The 22,273-nt window shown below is 44.4% G+C and overlaps 1 protein-coding gene across 7 annotated transcripts in view; it reads right to left on the bottom strand.

The window, feature by feature from the left end:
* Positions 1–22,273, bottom strand: part of MED24 (mediator complex subunit 24) — a 154,632-nt gene that overhangs the window by 108,344 nt on the left and 24,015 nt on the right. For all 7 annotated transcript variants that reach the window (XM_053259100.1, XM_053259098.1, XM_053259097.1 and 4 more), the window contains 5 exons: positions 13,546–13,593; positions 12,122–12,204; positions 7,837–7,923; positions 5,888–5,999; positions 1,233–1,375 (listed from right to left, as the gene is read on the bottom strand). In XM_053259100.1, coding sequence (XP_053115075.1) covers positions 1,233–1,375; positions 5,888–5,999; positions 7,837–7,923; positions 12,122–12,204; positions 13,546–13,593 — 473 coding nt within the window. The remainder of the gene's footprint in view (positions 1–1,232; positions 1,376–5,887; positions 6,000–7,836; positions 7,924–12,121; positions 12,205–13,545; positions 13,594–22,273) is intronic.

The raw sequence follows: 22,273 nt of genomic DNA, 5'->3' as shown, positions 1-22,273 counted from the left end.
AGAGTTCTGAGAATTCACCTGACACTGCCCAACAACTTACAAGGCTACCGCTAAGCTTAAGGGCTGGAAACGTGCTCAAGGGGAAAGGAGAAGGCTGCTGCTCTCAGTGTGCAGCCAGGACCACACTCTGCCCTTGCACGGCACCTTCTGTGGAAGACACACAGCCATTGCTACATTCCAGCGCTAGCTCTGGCGAGCTTGTAGCGTCTATGGAGTGGGCCAATTCAGAACCTTGCAACAGAAATACAGCACACCATCACATGGCTTTGAAGATTTTGCAGCACTCTTCAGCTTCTTCTCCTAGCTACGGGATCAAAAATAAATATATACTCATCCTATAGGAAAAAATGTTTGCTCAGAACGAGAGGTAGGAGCGGAGGCCTCCATCTTGCCTGATATGCTCAAGAACGACTAGGCCTGAGCATGCCTGTAAATTAGTCATTTTGGGGAGGTTTAATAGCCCCACGAGAGCACTCTTTCCAAACCCAGTCAAAAAAAGAAGGGTTTTTTAAAATTTGCACCCACCCCAACTTTGACAGCTGCTTCCCAGGATTCTCTTCAACAAACATGGCAGCCCTAATGTCAGATCACACATTTTGCTTTATGAGAAGTTACAGGGAGAGGAGATCATAATGCAGGGCTACTGTTTTTGCTTTCTGCAATGGTTAGACCCAGCCTAAAATACTTCTGAGGCTTGGGCTTTACAGCCACACAATTCATGAAATTGTGCAAAGGTGAACACAAAAACAAGACAGCGGCCACCAGTAGACCACAGCGCCATTTGAAAGACCAATGACTGGGGGTGCTTTGGTCTTGTGCATTGGCTCACCGCTAAATTATGCCTGGAAGAAAAGATGTTGATCTGGACCTATACACAGTGTGAGCCTTACACAGACTGGGGGAAGAGGAGTGTCATTCAGCATCCTGAGCTAAAGTAACTATATTTTAGACTTTGTGCAAAAAAATCTTGCAAACTAATTTTGAATGGCAACAGCACAAAATCCCATCTCCCAGATCACTGGGGAAGCCTTGCAAACATACCGTTTGCTCTTTTAAGAAATAAAAATAAATCTGAACAGTTGTGCACTCCAGGACCAGAGAAGAGAAGCACACAGCCTTCAAGCACATTAAAAAACATTAATCATAAAACCCTTCCTACCCTTCCTAATCTTAGCAAAAATTTGACCTCTCAGCTTTGAGAGGTGATAGGGGCCAATCACACACGCACTCACTTGATAAATTTCCGAGCAAAGGATTTCAGCTTCCCTGTAGCTGCTGCAGCTGCCAGCAACAGATCCAAACTCTTCCCAGACAGCATATGTCCCAAGACACCCAGCAGCCCTTCTGGAGATTTTGAGTGGTCTGAATCCATCGTCTGGAGTGGCAAAGAAATAAAGCAAGAGAGGAATATAGCTGCGACAGGTTCCTGACTGTTTGCATGCAGTGTTGCACAGAACATCAGGGACACAACTGTGGAGATCTGAAGAAGGGGATGTGAATGGTTAGCCTCTCAGCAACATGGTGGTGTGTAACTGTCACCTCAGGAGAAAAAGAATCTGGGACCCAATACAGAGTACACATAAGAACATAAGAACAGCCCTGCCCGATCAGGACCAAGGAAGCCCATCTAGTCAAATGCGGTTCAATGTTAGCAAGTGTAAAGTGTGGTTGCACCACAGTTTTGTATAAGGGCATTATAATATTAGCCGTTTTATTTTCAGTCCCCTTCCTAATGATCTCTAGAATGGAACTGGCCTTTTTCACAGCTGCCACACATTGAGTTTACACTTTCAATGAGCTGTCCACCATGACCCCAAGATCCCTCTCCTGGTCAGTCACCGACAGCTCAGATCCCATCAGCATATACTTGAAGTTGGGGGTTTTCGTCCCAATGTGCATCATCTTACACTTGCTAACATTGAACCGCATTTGCCACTTTGTCGCCCACTCCCCCACTGGAGAGATCCTTTTGGAGCTCCTCACAATTCATTTTAGATTTCACTACCCAGAAGAGTTTGGTATCATCTGCAAATATGGCCACCTCACTGCTTACCCCTGCTTCTAGTTCATTTATGAACAAATTAAAAAGCAATGGTCCCAGGACAGATCCCTGGGGGACCCCACTTCTTACTTTCCTCCATTATGAAAACTCTCCATTTATCCCTACCCTCTGTTTCCTGTCTTTCAACCAGTTAGCAATCCACACATGTACTTGTCCCTTTATCCTATGACTGCTAAGTTTCCTCAGGAGTCTTTGATGAGGAATTTTGTCAAAAGCTTTTTGGAAGTCCAGGTATACTATGTCAATTGGATCACCTTGATCCACACACTTGTTGACATTATCAAAGAAGTCCAAAAGGTTGGTGAGGCAAGATTTACCTTTGCGGAAGCCATGCTGGCTCACTCCCAGCAGGGCCTGTTCTTCTAGGTGCTTTACACTTTTATCCTTGAGGATGCTTTCCATCAATTTGCCTGGAACGGACGTTAGGCTAACCGGCCTGTAATTTCCCGGATCGCCCCTGGATCCCTTTTTGAAAATCGGTGTTACATTTGCTACTCTCCAGTCCTCTGGTACAGAGCCCGATTGCAGGGATAGGTTATTTATTTTTGCAAGTAGGTCAGCAATTTCCCATTTGAGTTCTTTGAGGACTCTTGGATGAATGCCATCCGGCCCTGGTGATTTGTTAGCTTTCAGTTTTTCCAGACAGTTTAGAACATCATCTCTTGTCACTTCTATTTGACTCAGCTCTCTAGTCTCCATCCCTAAAAAGCCTGCTTCAGGTATATACTCAGTATCCTCTGCCGTGAAGACAGACACAAAGAACTCTAATGCTAATGTATTGGATGTAATCCAATACATCCTTTGTAAGGATATGAAGGATATCATTAAACCTGGCCACTTTCCATCCTGCCTGCCTTATTGAAATTGTGAAATCCTGGATGAAGGATGTTAACTCATGCCCTGAGTTTAACTTTTCCTGGGGGATAGAAAACATCTGGTTTCAGTAATTTTTAAAGGACATTAGCTTTCTAGTTTTTTCTAGACATTAGCTTCTTTTCTAGACATTAGCTTCTTTTCTAGACATTAGCTTCTCTGCAACCTCCATATCCTCCTTAATAATCCCTTTCACTCCCTCATTGTCTAATGGTCCAACCGCCTCCCTGTTAGGTTTCCTGCTTCTGGTGTAATTAAAGAAATTTTTGTTATTCCCCTTGATGCTTTTAGCTGAATGTTCCTCAAACTCTTTTTTTGCTTCCCTTATTGTCACCTTGCACTTCTTTTGCCAGAGTTTGTGTTCCTTTCTGTCTTCTTCATTTGGACAGGCCTTCCAATTTTGGAAGGAAGTCTTCTTCCCTTTTATGGCTTCCTTGACAGTACCCGTTAGCCACGCTGGCATCCTCCTGGACTTAGTGGTACCTTTCCTCCTTTTGGGTATACAATCTAACTGGGCTTCTAGTATTGTGGTTTTGAGTAAACTCCATGCACTCTGGAGCGAAGTGACTCTCCTGATTTTCTCTTTCAGCTTTCTTTTCACCATACTCCTCATTTTGGATAAGTTTCCTCTTCTGAAATTCAAAATGTCCATGTTAGACTTCCTTGGTGATTCTCTTCCCACATGTATGCTGAATTTGATGGCACTATGGTCACTGTTTCCTAGAGGGTCGATGACACTGACATCACACACCAGGTCCTGGGTGCCACTCAGAATTAGGTCCAAGGTCGCCTTCTCTCTGGTTGGTTCCAAGACCAACTGTTCTAGGGCACAGTCATTTAGCGTATCTAGAAATTTGACCTCTTTGTCTTTACCTGACTGTGAATTTACCCAGTCTATGTGTGGGTAATTGAAGTCAACCATAATTACAGCCCTGCCTGTCCTTGACGCCTCCCTGATTTCCTCCTGCAACTCCCAGTCACTGTCGGCGTTTTGATCCGGAGGGCGATAGCACATCCCCAGTAGCACGTTCCCTTTCAGGCCTTGTATTGTCACCCACAGGATTTCTGTGGAGGACTCCAGTCCACCTAGGTTTTCTAGCTTGTTAGATTCTATCCCGTCTTTAACATACATTGCTACCCCTCCTCCAAGGTGCCCCTCCCTGTCTTTTCTATAGAGTTTATACCCAGGGATAACAGTGTCCCTCTGGTTCTCACTGTTCCACCATTATGTTCTGTTATGCCCACTATATCTATTTCTGTGTTAGCAACCAAGCACTCCAGCTCACCCATCTTGGCTCGGAGGCTTCTGGCATTGGCATATAAGCACCTATACGCTGAGTCTTTCACCTGATGTATGCTATTCTTTTGACTCTTTGACCTGCTGGCACCGGCTCCCGTCTGCTCTTTATGCGGCTCTGCTCTGTCCCTTTCTGTTTTATCTGAATTCTTTGCACCCTCACACTTTAAAGGATGGTTTTTGCCACACAGGATACTGCCCAGCTCCCACTGGCTGTTCCTCAGGTGTCATTTTAAAAGCTGCTCTGCAACCTTTTTGATTTTAAGCACCAGCAGTCTGGTTCCATCTTGGTTCAAGTGCAGCCCATCCCTTTTGTGCAGGCCTTGCTTTCCCCAAAATGTATCCTAGTGCCTAACAAATCTAAACTCCATATTTCAGTGCCCAGTGCCCAACAAATCTAAACCCCATATTACATAAAGAAATATGAAGGTTTTGGAAACAAAATTATGATGGAAGCTTGTCTCTGGCTTCATTCTGACATCACATAAAACTACTGTTAAGGAAGCTAGGGTATGGTAGCAGGGAATCAAACGACTTTAAAAAAAAATTGGATATCACTATGGTTCAGGTTCAATACATATTTTTTACCTTCTGGTTAAAAAAAGACTTCAGTCATATAACTGAAAGCCAAGTGCCTGATTACTGAACCACATATGTTGAACTGGTTATTACTTTTCATGTTTAGGGGTTCAGTTCTGGTTCCATTCCAGTTCACTGCAAAACTTCTGGACTGGTTTCTGAATTCAAGTTTAGGTTAGACTCCCTGGAGCAGTGTCTGAATTATTTGCAAGTGGCCAGCAAACCAGAATCCGAAGTCACAGGTTAAAGTGTATTTGCAGAAGACTGTTTGGAATAATGTCTGAATGAACAAGCTATAGTTATGGCTACTGTTCTGCCTACAGAGCTGCTGCATCACAGAGACCAGGGTAGTTATGAAAGTAAATACTAAGAAGATGGGAAAAGAGAAAGAGAGAGATGTCTGCTCCAACAAGTGGTATGCCTGTATGTCTGGAACCAGAACTTGGCTTGGGATGAACTAAGCACAGCTTTTTCACATGTGCACAAAAGGCATAAATGTTTAATATATATCAACAAACACGTATAATGCAGCACTCGCGCTCTTACTCGCTCTGTGTTTTGGTTCATAATGACAGATTGTGTCCCCTCCTAGCCCCCCACCCTGCTCCGCAAAACCATATAACAGAATTGCTAAAAATCCAACAAAACATCTTCATGCCAGCAAGCATCATCATCATCATCAAATAATGAAGCCAAACAGACAGGCTGCCACTTTCAAGGAGGCTGTGTGCCCTACAGTAGTTAAAGTGCTGAGCTTCCATAAGGGTAAAGCTGGTCCAAATCCCCACTCAGCCATGTCACTCATGTTTTGGCCTTTAGCAAGTCACTTTCTCTCCTCCTAACTTATACTGCAATCGTAACCAAGTTTACTCAGAAGTGAAGTCCTACCAAGTTTAATGGGACTTCTTCTTTGGTAAGCATGTTTAGGATTGCAGCTCTAGTCTCACAAGCACCCTGTGAGTAAAACGTTGCCCTAGGATCTTTAGAGGAAGCTAGGGAGGGAACATAATGGTTATAGTAGTTCTGGAAAGATTAGCATTCTGCGTTCAGGATGTCATCACTAGAACAGCACCTACTTTCAGGATATTGGTGACAGTGGGCTCCGCTCGCAGGATGAGGCCTGGGTTGGGCTGAATGTTAGCATTCTCAGCAGACTTTAAACGTGGTGCATGTTCTCGGTCAGCAGTCCTGAGTGAGGCGGGAGGAAGACAATCAAGGTTGCAATTAGAGGATGGAGAACTGCTTAGCCTTCGTCATGTCTTACTCATGTGTATGGCTTTCTACTCCCAAGTAGTCCCATTGGTTACACTGGATGGCCCCTCAACTTTTGTAGATCGCAGAACCTATAATGATTTAATATTTCACTTCAGGGGAGTGAAGTGGTGACCCCCACACTCCAAGCATAGCAACCTGTGTGACTGCACAATCCACTGAGAATGGGAATGGTCAGCTAAGAAAAACGAACATTTCAAAACCTACACTAATGAATCCATGCTTCAGCATCTCTGTTCTCAGCATTTCAGCTGAAAGGACTCACTGTAAACGACTCATCACAGGTTCGGTAGCTGGTCAAGTGCAATCTACAAGCCAGGCTCCCATGATTGTCACATCTTTTGTTTGGTTTCTTGTCAGCTATCCTTGGACACAAGCTTCTTGTATATACATATAAAACCCATGTCTTCTGTCCATCTAAGCCAAACGCAGATGACAATGGTTCCCTTTGTAAATATAGTTGCATCTGTGGGGGAATGTGGGTGCATCTCTGGCTTCTTGGGTCTCATAGTGTCTACCTACATTGGTCAACTCCTTGCTCAAAAGAGCGTCTGCCAGTTGGGAAAATAGTTATTCCCCACCACACTCTGTACTTGCGATAACATCAGGGCCACAGAACGAAGCCCCTTTTTGGGGCTGTGTCCGATTAGGAGAAATGGGAAATGACCAGAGATGTACTGTGGATAGTTGATCCACTGATGCCAGGCTTATTGAGGCTGACATGTTATGGTTTCTGCTGTTGTGATGCTTTTGGTTTTGTTCTGGTGGCAAAAGTCCCTTCCTCTGCAAGGTCAGATGCTTCTGAATTATTTACTCATTCCAAACACTAGGTCTGACACTGGGGGAGGGAGAGAGACTGGTTTCATCTGCCATAACTCAGGAGCATAGAACTATGCAGTGCCTCAGACTATTTTTCAGACTCTATCCTCTTTCAAGGTCAATTGAGCTTGCAAGGAGAGACAAAACTGAAGTTTCCAAAGAGAAACAGGGTGCTCTCTCCTATCCCTTAAAGTGGGAATGGGCTAGAAAGTCCATTCATTTCTGGGGTAGTTTTTCTCCCAATTGACTTAACAGGGGAATGGGATAGAAACCACCCTACCATAAGGAGTCCATCCATTTGGGGGCAGTTTTTTATTCTGTATCAAACTTGTAGTAAAATAAATATTATGACAAGTGAGTGTACCAGAGTATAACAATAAGAACACAGCTGAGAGTGCAGTAGTTTGCCTATTTATGCACATTTATGCAGCGGAGGAGAGGGTAGAAATCTACCCCTAAATCCGGATGAGGGTTTTAATGAAGGTACAACACTATTTTATGATGGTCCCTCATTTACTCCTCTATACCTCATGAACAAAATTAAATCCTGGTCCTACCACCTTTTGATGAAAATTCAGAACAATTCAGAACAATGAACTTTACACAGAGGTCTTGGCTCTTAACTTTGAGGACAAGTAATCTGGCACAGATTTTCAGCTCTCAGGGTTTTAGGGTTCACTTGAACAAAAACTAAGTTAATTTCAAGTTCTCAGGGTCATAGAGAAACTGGGGCAGGGGGGATAAAGGTTACTGGAGGAGTTGAAAATGTAAGAGTGGTAGGCTATTATTAATTCTCTCTAACCAACACACATTTTGACCAAGGTCTGCAGACAGCAGTCCACACACTGATTTTTGAAAATGCCCATGGACCGTTTTCCCCTGCTCGTGGTCCACACATTTACTTATTTTTAAACACAAAGTTAGATAAGCCTACCTTTTAGCTACAAGGTTGTTCATGTTGGCTTCAGACAGCAGGCCCTGCTTGCTACATTCCTGAAGGAGAAGGCTTGTGCAGTCACAGCTGGAACACCACAAAAAAACACATGTACAAATATCAGAAGGAATGTGGCAAATAATGGGGGTCAAGGGAGAAGACCAATCTCTAGTGGGACATTTAGGCAAAGAACACTAGATGGCATATAGTAAGTTAAGAAGGGGATGATACAAGTCCTGCTCAAGGAGAAAGAGAAAATGCATGGTTTGAAATGCAGAGCATAAAGAATCCTAAGTAGTTATTTTGTTTTAAAGATTTATGTCTGAATGTGTGTTAAGTCCATTTGACACTGCTGCTGTAGATTGATCTGCTCTACAGTACAACACTTGCACAATATTCTTATGGGTGCCAATGTGGACCCCAACATATGTTCTTGCCATAGAGGTTTGCCTAGTGCCAACTTTGTCATTTTTTTTTAATCAAGTAAAAAGCCTATTTTTCCAGGCCTTTCAATGCCCTGCTTAAGCCCTGCTGAAATTAGCGATGCTCTTTTTATCTGCTGCTTTGTTTTTTCTTGTAATTATTTGGTTGTATTTTCAACTTTGTATGTGCTGCTCACTCTGGAAAACATTTATTTTAATGGCAAAATATAATATTTTAAAATAAAGTGTACATTTGTACACTTGTCAAAAGTCACTCAATTCCTGCTCAATTCCAGAGCTCCAGAGAGTTGGTTCTATTTTTCCTGTTAGTTCCCACAAATTATTGATACAAGTACATGTCAGCAGGTACATAAAATAAATATCTTTATGGGCTAGTACATTTTGCAGCCTTATTTGCAAGGCTGTATGTTCAGACCATGCACCTATCCCCCTTCATCACTCCAATCCCTGTCCTCCAGTTAACTGAAGCCTTCATTCAATTCTAAGAATACACAATTCAAACTGCACTTCCTCTGTATGCATTTCAAACCTGCATTCACATGCCTCCTCTTATCTGCAACATCAAGCAGCACATCCTCGTGGAAGAGGGAGAGAAAAACCAAGGCCCTACTTCCAATAAAATAGGTGGCAAGACCACTGCCTGCTTCGTTTCATGCATTAGACATATGCAGCAAACAAGGAGTGCAGAGCAGAGTGTGCTGCTATATGAGTCGAACTATTATATGTACTGTATTACATAAATGACTGCTCTAGACAAAGATCTGCTCATGTCTTCCTTTTGACGTATTAAGATTGTAGTTTAAATTCAGGCTATTGTTCATCTTCATTATGCTAATATCCTCCTTCTTGGGCTCTGAATGTTTTATCCTTCTCTGTTTATTTCAACCTTCATTATCCAACTTGCCCTGTTTTCCTATCTGGTCATTCTAACCATAAGCTTGTATTCTGAACAGATTTGAATGTTAGAATACAAGTTTGAGAAAAGATTATCAATTTAGAGATTGTTCAAGAAAAGAAGAAAGGGTGGAACCTGCATTTTCAGCCACCCACCCCCAAGTTTATTTTTTATCAAAATCATAGACTGGTAGATTTTTAGTACTAAAGAGTATGGATCTACATAATCATGTTCAAATTTCCCCAAAAATGTTTTTGCTCCTAGTCCCCAATTTAACTGCTGCAAGCTCTAAAGGGGGCAGAGAGCAAAGAAAAGAGGCTACTGGCAGGCATCCATCCACACCCGCTTTCAACGCTTGCAAAGATCGGGTCCAACCTCTGCATACTTTAAGAGGGATGCAGGGCAACGAGAGAAGGCTGCTGGAAGAAGATAGCTCTCTCTCATTGTTGTCCCCCAGCAACTGATATTCAGAGGCATATAGCTTCAGCACATGGAAGTAGCATACCGCCAACAAAACTGAAAAGACTCATCTTCCGTGGATATCTCTACCCCCCTTTTAAGGCCATCTAAGCTGGTGGCCATCACTAAAACTTGTGGATGTGGATTCTGAAAATTACATGTGGGGGTAATACTTCTTCTTGTGTCTTGCCAATCATTTCACTGATGAGCCTGGGTTCTGATGCCAACTGTCAGGGTTGGAAGGGGTTGTTACAAAAACACAATGACCAACGCTCCTTCTCCTGTAAAAAAAACAAAACCCTTGCTGGACAGCCGGTACAGAAGAGTAGGGATGTGCATGGAACTGGTTCAGAGGCCCTTTATGGGCCTCCGAACCGGTTCAAACGGTGGGTGGTTCTGCCGGTTTGAAGGCAGGGGCTGCTGCTTTAAGGGTGGGGGAGGGTGCACTTACCTCTCCCACCATTCTTCCCCCTGCTGGCACTCCGTTTTTAGAAAGTCCATCAGGGCAGCAGCGTACCTCCCTGCTGTCCCATTTGCCCCTTTTACCAGAACTAACCAGAAGTATCTGACACGCCTGCACGTGGCGGGTGCACACACAGCGGGCATGTGCGTGCGCCCACACCAACGTGCACAGGCACATCAGATACTTCCAGTTAGTTCCAGTAAAGGGGGAAAACAGGGTGGCAGGGAGGTACGCTGCCACCCCAATGAACTTTCTAAAAACGGAGCACCAGCAGGGGAAGAGTGGTGGGAGAGGTAAGTGTACCCTCCCCCGCCCTTAGAGCCTCCCCTGCCCAGTTCCATGCACATCCCTAAAGAAGAGACACTTATTTTGTCTTTATGGAGCAGGAAACCTGAGCCTCACCAACAACGGGAAACCATGGCTGGCTATCAAGCTAGTCAAAATCTGTGTACTCTTGAGACTACCTCCTTCCCCAGGTTCCACTACAATCCCCTATGAATGATCAAAGGCATGTTGCAGGCAAGAGCTTGCATGCAACTTGACAAGTGCAGGAGAGCCCTCAGATACTCTGGATGGTACTTAGAGTGCTGGACTAGGACCGGGGAGACCTGAGTTCAAATCCCCATTCAGCCATGAAACTAGCTGGGTGACTCTGGGCCAGTCATTTCTTTCTCAGCCTAACCTACTTCACAGGGTTGTTGTGAAAGAGATACTCAAGTATGTAGTACACTGCTCTGGGCTCCTTGGAGGAAGAGCGGGATATAAATGTAAAAATAATAATAATAAAATTGCTAAGCAGCTGTATACCTATATGGGTCTTTGGAGAAGGACTTCCAGCAGGTGACGTGTCGGATATGCCTTAGGTTGTATAAAATCCAAGTTGTATCTACCATACCTGTAGCCCTGCTGCCCCTCCAAGCATGGACGACATGGGAGTTATGCCATTTTACACTTTTAAAAAGCATATTTCAAATGCTGTGGTATTACTACTACTAAGTACTTTAGGTAAAAGAAGAATATGGGGAGTTTTAAGCATGGCATTCCACAATACAGATGTCTAGTTTGGGCTCTCACCGGATATATCCTGCACTTGTACAGCAAGATCACAGGAGCATGAAACATACATAGTCCAGGAGTGACTCTATTCCTCCCCAAGCTTCCTTTCTAAAGAACTTGTCTTATGTATTTAGCACAGGAGTATACCCAGCCCTGGCAAAAAGATTAAGCATTTAAAAAGTGCCACCCAGGCCTGTGTTTATGTCTCTGCAACAGAACAAAGTGTTCAAGTGCTGGGCACAAGAAAATTGGACCCAATTGATTTGAAATGCTATTTTATGCAAGAGCACCATTGACTGCTTCATGCATTGGGGAGTTTTGGTCTTAATCTAACATGCAGAACAAACAGTTCTAGTTGCAACGTCAGCAGCAAATCAGTGCACAGTAGATTCTGTTTACAAGGTTGGTTGTTCCCTGAATCCGATCATTTGCGGTGTCCCACCGAGGCCGGATGGGGGGGGGATGCCTCAGTGATGTGCTTTCAAAGATCCCAATTTCATAACAAACAGAGCTAATTTCTGCTTTTCTGTTGTCTGCTATTGGCCAGTCTGGGGTGAGTTGTGAAGAACCTGGTTTAAACCCCTGCTGAACCACCACAATGCTCAGTGGAAGTTGCTCATCAAGTCCTGCCCTCCACCCCCCCGCTCCCGCAACAAATCTAAGAGAACAGGTCACTGCATTTGAGCCTCCCAAAAGATTAACTGCAGAGGCCCTTTCTTCTGTCCACAAGCCAAAACAGCACACAATCTAGTGCAAGGTACAGCAGAGGCTGCTGCCTAACTTCTGAGCCTGCACTCTTGAGACTTCATTCCTTTCCTTGGAAATGCTGAGGAGGTGACAAAAATCCTGAAACGTCAAGTCAGACCCACAGATCTCATAACCCTACATCCCATACCTAAACGCTACACTCGCCTGACAAGCAGAGTCCAGACACCAGTCACAAGAGAGCCACAAGGAAGGGGAACCTACTTGCAACGTTGATCAGCCTTGTCCAACAGTGGCGTCAGCTTCAGTAGGAACTCAAAAGCGCAATTCACATCTTCTGTGAAATCCTGCAATTTGCACAAGAGGACAGGATTTCCTTCCTTAGATGTAAAGAGTCTATGAATTCTTTACTGGACCTCACTCCCATATAAGAACAAGCCAAAATTCTGTTTCTCATATGGCACTATATAAATTGGCTCTCACTGTCTATTTTGCATACTATGTTGTATTAAATTATTGGCATTAATGGGGCAAAAAAGTAACTGTCTCCCATGTTTGATAAACTGATAAACATATAGGGCTAACTTGCCCTTGTGTGGAGAATGAGGCAATTTGATTAAATTGCTTCATTTGCCATAAGCAAAGAAAAATGTAACATTTCACCGGTGTGCCTCTAGGCACACCGGTGAAGTGTTACTTTTTCTTTTTCTTTTTTCTTTTGCTTATGGCATATTGTGGTCTGGGCAACAGATGGGAGGATGAACCAATAAATTGAAGATATCCCCTTGACTAATAGGATTTAAAACTGAAGACATAGGAAGCTGCCAAGACTGGCAGCGGCTTCTCCAAGGTTGCAGGCAGGAGTCTCCCTCAGCCCTATCTTGGAGATGCCAAGGAGGGAACTTGGAACTTTCTGCATGCAAGTAGGCAGGTGCTCTTCCCAGAGCGGCCCCATCCCGAGGGGAATATCTTACAGTATTCACACATGTAGTCTCCCATTCAAATGCAACCAGAATAGACCCTGACTAGCAAAGGGACAAGTCATGCTTGCTACCACAAGACCAGCAATCCGGCCCATTCCAGATTATGTGGAATTTAGAGCTTTATGCTTTTCTTTTAAATATATAAATATAAATAAATATAAATATATTTATATATATTTGAACGTTTGAAAGGGAAAATTTCAACAAGTAATAAAAACAAAACCGGGGTGTGTGTATGTGTGACATCACAAACTTCAAGCCTGATTCATTTGTACCTAGCTCTCTTAAAGACCACCATAAATGGCCTTTAGGTTGAACTGGAAATACTTTAGCCATAAACTCACTGGGTGGCCTTTTCTAAACAGACCAAAGGGCCATTTAGTTCAGCACACTGTCTCCAACCTATCTCTGGGAAACTCACAGCATGGTGGAGACAGGTGTGCCTTTTTGTTGGTCCTCAGAACCTGGAAATCAGAGGCATCCTGCCTCTGAATGTGGCGGTTTGATTCTTAGCTTTCATAACTAATAGCCAAACAGCTCTCTCTGAATTTGCCAGTTCCTATGATTGCCCTTAACTTTAGCACTCAACTGTAGCATCAGCACTAGGACAACTTGCCTCAGTTTTAAATCCCCCATTAAATATGTTGGATTGTTTAATCAATGCAGCTGGATTGTTTAATCAATGGATCCCTGGAATAGTTTTACCTTTTCTCCTTGGGGATATTTTTTCAGCTTCACCAGTACTTGCGGAATCTGAAAAACAAAATTTTAAAAACGGGTTATATTTTATTTTCACTTTATTCAACAAAAACCCCTCAAACACAGCTGATAGCAGAACATGAACACCATCAGAAAACAAAGCAAAAAAAAAAAGTCAAGAACAAAATACAGAAATAGCATCTAAAATATGAAAATTCAGCAGAATATTAAAAAAACATGAGTGGTTTAAAAAAAACCACACCAGCCAATTGTTCAGCAGAGGCAGACAAAAGTGATCACTGGAAAGTCTCAAAGCAAAGCAGTAGTGGAAAAAACCCAGGCAAGTAAACCTAAAGGACTGCCAAGGAAGTCAGGTTTTAATTTTATAATAAAACAAGCTCAGGGTGAGGCCAGGCAGGCTTCCCTGAGGAGAGAATTCCACAGAGCCGGAGCTACAGTTAAAAAGGCCCTGCCCCTTGAACTCGCCCACTACACCTTAGTTGGCAGGAAAAAATCCCTTGATCCCTCCAACTTGGAAAACTATAGACTGGTCTCTAACCTGCCCTTTTTGGGCAAGGTGATAGAGCGTGTGGTGGCATCCCAGCTGCAGAGGGTCTTGGATGCTACAGATTATCTGGACCCTTTTCAATCTGGCTTCCGCCCCGGGTATGGGACTGAGACTCCCTTGGTCGCTCTAGTGGATGACCTACTCCGGGAACTAGACGGGGGAGTGCGTCCCTGTTGGTTCTGCTGGACCTCTCAGCGGCGTTCAATACCATCGACCATGGTATCCTTCTGGGCCACCTCTCTAGTATGGGAGTCGGAGGTACTGCGTTGCAGTGGTTCCGGTCCTTTCTTGAGGGGAGGGTCCAGAAGGTGGTGCTGAGGGCTACTGCTCGGCTCCATGGCCATTGGCCTGTGAGGTCCTGCAGGGTTCGGTCTTGTCCCCCATGCTATTTAACATCTACATGAAACCGCTGGGAGAGGTCATCCAGGGACTTGGACTGAGTTGTCAGCAATATGCAGATGACACTCAGCTCTATCTGTCCTTGTCATCTGATCCTAGGGAGGTGGTGGATGTCCTGAATCGGGGGCTGGAGGCCGTGATGAGTTGGATGTGGGCTAATAAACTGAAATTGAATCCAGACAAGATGGAGGTACTGTTGGTCAGTAGGAGAGCCAATCGGGATGAGGAGATTTTACCGGTTCTGCTAAGGTTTTATCCAGAGCTGCCCGACGGGAGTACATCACATCCATTCTGAAAGTGTTGCACTGGCTGCCAGTTCGTTTCCGGGTCCAATTCTAGGTGCTGGTTTTGACCTTTAAAGCCCTTAACGGTTTGGGCCCTGGGCCCGGGGTATTTGAGGGACCACCTGCTCCCAGGGGTTGCTGCCCACTTGACGAGGTCATCTGAAGGGGCTCTGCTCCAGGTGCCGACAATGAGGGAGGCTTGGCTGCCGTACACTCGGGACAGGGCCTTCTCTGTTGTTGCCCCCAGACTTTGGAATGCTCTCCCAGTGGCCATTCGCTCCTCAGACTCCATCACAGCTTTTAGAAAGCTTGTTAAATCTTGGCTTTTTATCCAGGCTTTTACATGATTGTTTTTATTGCTGCTTCTATGTGTTTTTACCCGTGTATAGTTTTTATGCTTGTATTTTATAGATTTTAAATTTGGTTTGTTTTTATATTTTTAGCTTAATATTCTTATTGACATTTTATTGTATGTTTTTTTAACTTTTGTAAACCGCCTTGAGATTGTTTTTAATGAAAGGCAGTATATAAATCCAACAATAAATTAATAAAAAATAAAAAGGCAGAGTAGGACCTCTGATGTTAATGAGAATACACCGGAGGGAAGTTGTAAGTAAGTAAGCAAGCAATTTTTTATTTCAGTAATTGACCAGCAAATACAGAAGAGCAAAAGTAAAAAGAAAAATGCATAAAATTCCTAAACGTTCCTAGAAACATTTAAATATATTAGTGGGAAACACCAGCATCGTTTATGGGGAAGCAAGCGGGGTGGGGAGACCAAGATTCACAAAAACCAACTCAATTTATAACTGCTGACATCAATATATAGTGATACTTAGTTGTTCAGGTACATAAAATGGTCTTATGAATTCTGCTAGCAATTAGGCAAAACCTTGCAACTGCATAGTACTGGGGTTCCTTCTGCTATTGCCTGCTTGCTTCTGCTTCCCCATGGGGCTGCAGCCTCAGGGTAACTTCTGTGGGAAGTGTGGGCAGGATTGGGACCAGCTCCTGAGTGACTCAGCAGTTCCTCGGGTCATCTGCTCAGTTTTGGGCTTTATAGGAAGGCTGCCTCTGGCGGTGTGCCCACCAGCGGTGGGGAGACACCAAAGGGGGTCACCCATTGGGGGAGCCACTTTGGGGGAGAAAGAGGGCGAGAGCTAGAGGGCTTCTCTTTAGTCAGTTTTAAGCTGTTTTGGACTTAGATTGAAGTTGTTGTAATGTGTTTGGGTTCGACTGGAGATAGGGGGACAGGGGGTGCCTTTGTTGACTATGGGGCAGCTATCCTGGGGAATAGAAGAAGTAACGTTGGCAGGTCAGCAGGCTGTTCCAGGGGAAGGGTAATCAGAAATTTAATAGCTGTCTCCCTTTCCGGCTGTCCTGCCAGCTCTTTGACTTCGGGGAGCACTGCCAACAACCCACATAGCCTTACCCTGCTCCTCTGCAATGCCAGTCAGTCCAAAATAAACCCGAACTCATCCATTATTTGATCATGGACGAAGGGGCCAACCTGGTACGTATTAACTGAGACTTGGTTGGGGAAGGCTAGTGGTCCAGTTTGGTCCCAGCTTCTCCCTCCAGGATATTCTGTAGAGGAGCAGGTGAGGGGATGTGGGCGGTGAGGTGGAGTGGCTGTGGTCTATAAGGATAACATCTCCCTTACCAGGGTCCCTGTCAGGGTTTTGGACCATACTGAATGTGTGTACTTGAGTTTGGGAGCCAGGGATAGACTGGGACTTCTGTTGGTGTACCGATTGCCCTGCTGCCCAGCGGAATCCCTTACTGAGGTCACGGACTTGGTCGCGGAACCCGTGTTGGAATCTCCCAGACTCTTGGTGCTGGGAGACTTCAATGTTCGTTTCAGGACCACTCTGTCCGGGGCAGCTCAGGAGTTCATAGTGGCCATGACAACTATGGGCCTATCCCAAATGGTCTCTAGACCGACGCATATTGCAGGTCACACACTTGATTTGGTCTTTTACTCTGATCAGGGTGGTGTTCAGTGCATGGGGACTCCTGTGATTTCCCCACTGTCATGGATGGACCACCGTCTGGTTAAGGTTGGACTTACAGCCACTTCCCACCTCCGCAGGGGTGAGGGGCCTATTAGAATGGTCCACCCAAAGAGGTTATTGGATCCAGTAGGATTCCGAGAAGCCTTGGAGGGATTCAGTGTTGGCTTTGCCGGTGATCCTGTTGATGCCCTGGTTGAGAATTGGAACAACTTGCTCACCAGGGCAGTAGACACGATTGCTCCCAAGCAACCCCTCCGACCTGCTTCAAAATTGGCCCCTTGGTATACGGAAGATCTATGGGGGCTGAAGCAGCAAGGCAGGCGACTGGAGAGCAAGTGGAGAAAGATTCTACTCAAATCCAACAGAATGCGACATAGAGCACATTTAAAGATCTATGCTCAGGCAATACATGTGGCAAAGAAGTGGTTCTTTTCTGCCCGTATTGCCTCTGCGAATTCACGTCCAGCGGAGTTGTTCAGGGTTGTGAAGGGACTAGTATCTTCCCCCCACCCCCACCTTGAACCAGAATTTGGAGTCATCAGTTATCCGCTGTGATGTGTTTAAAGAGTTTTTCGCAGATAAAATCTCTCGGATTTGGACCGACTTAGATGGAGACTCCACAATTAACTTGATGTCTGAACTGGAGGTGCCAACAACTCCTCTTATGTGATTCGACTGGGTCGGTTTCAGTCTGTGACTCCTGAGGATGTGGACAAGCTGCTTGGAGCAGTGAGTCCTACCACTTGTTCCCTTGACCCTTGTCCAGCATGGCTTGTTCTATCTAGCAGGGAGGCTGTTGTAGGCGGCCTGGTGGAAATCATAAATGCTTCTCTGAGGGAGGGCAGGATGCCTCCATGTCTTAAGGAGGCAATCATTTGACCTCTTCTAAAGAAGCCTGCATTAGATCCCTCAGAGTTGAGCAATTATAGGCCTGTTTCCAACCTCCCATGGCTGGGCAAGGTAATTGAGAGGGTGGTTGCCTCTCAGCTCCAGGCTCCAGGTGGTTGCCTCTCCACTGATTATCTAGATCCATTTCAAACTGGTTTTCGGGTGGGCTATGGGGTGGAGACTGCCTTGGTCGGCCTGATGGATGATCTCCAATTGGGAATTGACAGAGGAAGTGTGACTATGTTGGTCCTTTTGGATCTCTCGGTGGCTTTCGATACTATCGACCATAGTATCTTTCTGGAACGTCTGAGGGTGTTGGGGGTGGGAGGCACTGTTTTACAGTGGTTCCGCTCCTACCTCTTAGACAGATTCCAGATGGTGTCGATTGGAGATTGTTGCTCTTCGAAACCTGAGCTTAAGTATGGTGTTCCTCAAGGCTCCATACTTTCTCCAATGCTTTTTAACATCTACATGAAACCGCTGAGAGAGATCATCAGGGGATTTGGAGCTGGGCGTTACCAGTACACTGATGACAGCCAGATCTACATCTCCATTTCAACCTCTCCAGGAGCTGGCATATCCTCCCTAAATGCCTGCCTGGAAGCAGTAATGGGCTGGATGAGGGAGAATAAACTGAAGCTGAATCCAGATAAGACGGAGGTACTTATTGTGCGGGGTCAGAACTCTAGAGACAATTTTGATCTCCCTGTTCTAGACGGGGTCACACTTCCTCAAAAGGAACAGGTTCGCAGTCTGGGAGTACTTCTGGATTCACACCTCTCCCTGGTTTCTCAGGTTGAGGCGGTGGCCAGGGATGCTTTCTATCAGCTGCGCTCGTTTCTTGAGATCAATGACCCCAAAACAGTGGTACATTTGTTGGTAATCTCCAGACTTTACTTCTCTAATGTGTTCTACGTGGGGCTGCCTTTGTACGTAGTCCGGAAACTTCAGTTGGTTCAGAATGCAGCAGCCAGGTTGGTCTCTAGGTCATCTTGGAGAGACCACATTACTCCTTTACTGATGGAGCTACACTGTCTGCCAATAGGTTTCTGGACAAAATACATAGTGCTAGTTATAACTTATGAAGCCCCAAATGGCTTAGGTCCTGGGTATTGAAGAGAGCGTCTTCTTTACTACAAGCCCCACTGCCCATTGAGGTCATCTGAGGAGGTCCGTCTCCAGTTACCGCCAACTCGTTTGGTGGCTACACAGAAATGGGCCTTCTCGGTCACTGCCCCGAGATTGTGGAATGCGCTCCCTGCTGAGATACGATCCTCCCCACCTCTGGCAATTTTTTAAAAACACCTGAAAACCCATCTTTTCAACCACAAGCTTTCTCACCTTTTAAAAATTGTCCGTTTTAATTTTACGGTTGTTTTAAAACTGTTGATTTGTTTTAACTTTTATGTGTGTTAATTGTTTTATTTTAACCACCCAGAGACAAAAGTTTGGGCAGTACATAAGTTTTTAAAATAAATAAATAAAATAAATAAGAGATCTTGTAATCGTGATCTGATAAAAGATAACATATGTCGAAATCATCAGAGCATGATGGGCTTTCTCGAGAAGGCAGAACTGGCCGCAGTTACCTACACCCTAGTCATGCCGTGGCTGTAGAGTGTAACACACTCTACAAGGGGCTGCCCTTGAAGAATAATCAGAAACTGCAGCTAGGGCAAAATGTGGCAGCTAGGATTGTATCCGGAGCTGCCCATAGGGACCATGTTACAACCACTGGGAACGAGATGCACTGGCTACCAATTTGTTTTCGGGTCCAATTCAAGGTACTGGTTTTGACCTTTAAAACCCTTAATGGTTTGGGCCCTGGATATCTGAAGGACTGCCTCCTCCAAAAGGTTTCTGCCTGCTTGACCAGATCATCAGTGGGGGCTCTGCTCCACGTGCTGACCATGAGAGGCTTGGTTGTTGAGCACACAGGACAGGGCCTTCTCAGTCATTGCCCCCAGGCTTTGGAATACTCTCCCAGTTGAAATCCACTCCTCAGTCTCCTTGACAGTTTTTAAGAAAAAAGTAAAGACATGGCTCTTCACCCAGGCTTTTGAATAAGAGTATTGTTTTTTTACTGCTGATGCTTTGTGATATTTATTATCATTAGTTTATGGGTTATTAAATTTTTATATAGAAATTATTTTTATATTTATATTATCTGTACTTTTGTATTATGTATTTTGATTTTGGGGATCATCTGTACCTTTGTATTTTAATTATGCATTGTTTTAATTATATTGTAAACTGCTTTGAGATTATTTTAATGAAAAGCGGTATATACATTGAACAATAAATAAATATAAATAAAAACAACCAGAGATGGGGAGGTTCTGATTGCATGTGGGAGCATGTTCTGAGCCCTGGCAACCCTAGAGACGGCCTAGTTTTTGGCCATCACCAAACGAGCCGGTGGTAACCACAACCAGACCTCCCCGATGATCTTAATAGGAGGTGGGCTTCATGAAGGCGGTGTTGGCGGCGCTCTCTTAAATACCCCGGGCCCAAGCCATTCAGGGTTTTATAGGTAATAACCAGCACTTTGCATTTTGCCCAGAAACTAATTGGCAGCCAGTGTAGTAATGTAGTCTCTTCAGGTAGCCCTGGATACCAGCCTGGCTTCCACATTCTGCACCAATTACAGTTTCTGTATGAAGACTATATAAAAAGGCACCCCAACATAAAGTGCATTGCAGTGGTCAAGGCTAGATGTTATCAGCATATGCACAGTTATTTTAAGGTCATTTATCTTGAGAAATAGGTAGGTAATGAAGTTTGGTTTTTTAAAGTACAAAAATAATATTGCTCTACATAGCCAGTCCCAAACAGAATTCTAGTGACCATATTTTGGAGTGTGAAATTTGTGGACACTTTTAAAGCAAAAGCCCCATATAATCCAGACTTGAGATTACTAACATATGAATTATTGTAGCAGATTCATGATTTAAACCAACTCTGAACCCTAAAATCAACATGTCTTCTGTCTCACTGTCCCTCTTGGCCCAATAGGTCTTATGTCCTGGACACCCAAAACTCTGACTTTTTCACTTTCTTCCTAATAGTACACATCTTTTCTTCAGCCTCTTTTCTCCTTAGCTCCACCTTTGCTCAATTCCCTGCCTCCTCCACTGGCTCCTCCACCTGGTTCTATTTCTCAACTCACTGGTTGCCCTGTCCTGTTTTTCCAACCATCTTGATTTATAAAGACCACTGCGCCTGAGCAATCCTTCCCCCAGCCCTCTTCACACCAAGCTCCTCTGCTTCTGTTCACTTGTTCTTCCTTCCTAACACATAGCCCCTTCTGTCCTCAGGCTCCATGTGAAGGTTTTCCCTTTAACCTGGAGAAGTTAGAATATTTACGAACATTCCATGACATCAAATTAACCCAACCAATCGCTCAGGAGGGCCACGCCAACAGTCTAGACATTGTTTTGCATTCACTTATCATATGAGGCAAAGCTATAAATTAGCCTTATTTGTTCCAATTACAAACTCAAGAGGGAGTTTTCTCACAAAACAGAAACAGTGCAGTGGAGTGTACTGGCTTTGAAGGTGAGAGGTTCAAATTCCTACCCTGCTATGAAATTGATTGGATGGCGCTGAGCAAGTCAGTTTCTCTCAGCCTAAACTTGCTTTTTAAACAAGAGTTGTAAAAAAAACACTTAAGTACAACATTTACATAAAGGATTAGACACCTCTGACCTTCACACTATCACACAGTAATATGTTCCAATGGTTAACTGTTTGTTGTGTCTTTTTATTTTGTTCTACAACATTCTAGCCTGATTAGTTTGTGCTTGCACATGTCCATCTGTCTGATACTTCTTAATTTATTCTTCTCTGCATGGACGATAGGTTACATGATGTACTTTAGCTGGCACGGAGATTTACTGAACAGGCAGGGAATGCTAAGTTGCAATTTGTTGAGTCTCTTTTGGGGAATCTAGCAGCGTCAGAGTGTGTTTACCAAGAGAGCCAGGGAGAAGAAAGACAGAGCCATCTGGCTTATGTTTACATTTAAAAAAAGCTGGGGGGGGGGATTATATAGCCAAATGCAGAAACTCCTCCAGGCTCTGCCAAGGATGACAACCCAGCAGGAAAGAATGCAAGAAGAGCTTGGGAAGATTCATACATGCTTTGTGTCACTTCAAGTGGCAGCTAGTGGCATCAGTCCCCCATAGCAAAGAGATCTGGGAACTTTGTACAGAGGGAATACCATGTTTAGGATGGATAAGAATTTGAATGTATTAACACCACAGTGTGTAGGAAAACCCCACAGACAAAAATCTTTGTAGCTTCTGCAACATCTGGGGGTTCTCTGCCTTTTTATTTTAAAGCAAGTTCCTAAACTCAGCTAAATTGGGCCAGTGAAGGCCATAGCTAAGTCCAGAACAGGAGTGTTTTCTCCATGCCACAGTCCCCGAGGTCAGTAGCTGAAGCTGGGGAATGCAGTAAAGCAGACAGAAGATAGTGCTCTCTTGACCAGACAAGGGCAGAAGGCCAAGCTCCAAGGATTTACACCAGGCCTGGCCAAACCTGAGGCTTCATACTGCTTGCCTGCCAATCACAGGGAC

Source organism: Hemicordylus capensis, chromosome 6 (genome assembly GCF_027244095.1).
Source record: "Hemicordylus capensis ecotype Gifberg chromosome 6, rHemCap1.1.pri, whole genome shotgun sequence".
In the NCBI taxonomy this organism is placed as follows: Eukaryota; Metazoa; Chordata; class Lepidosauria; order Squamata; family Cordylidae; genus Hemicordylus; species Hemicordylus capensis.
Note: the sequence above shows the minus strand (reverse complement) of the source record. Positions and strands in the feature narration are given on the sequence as shown.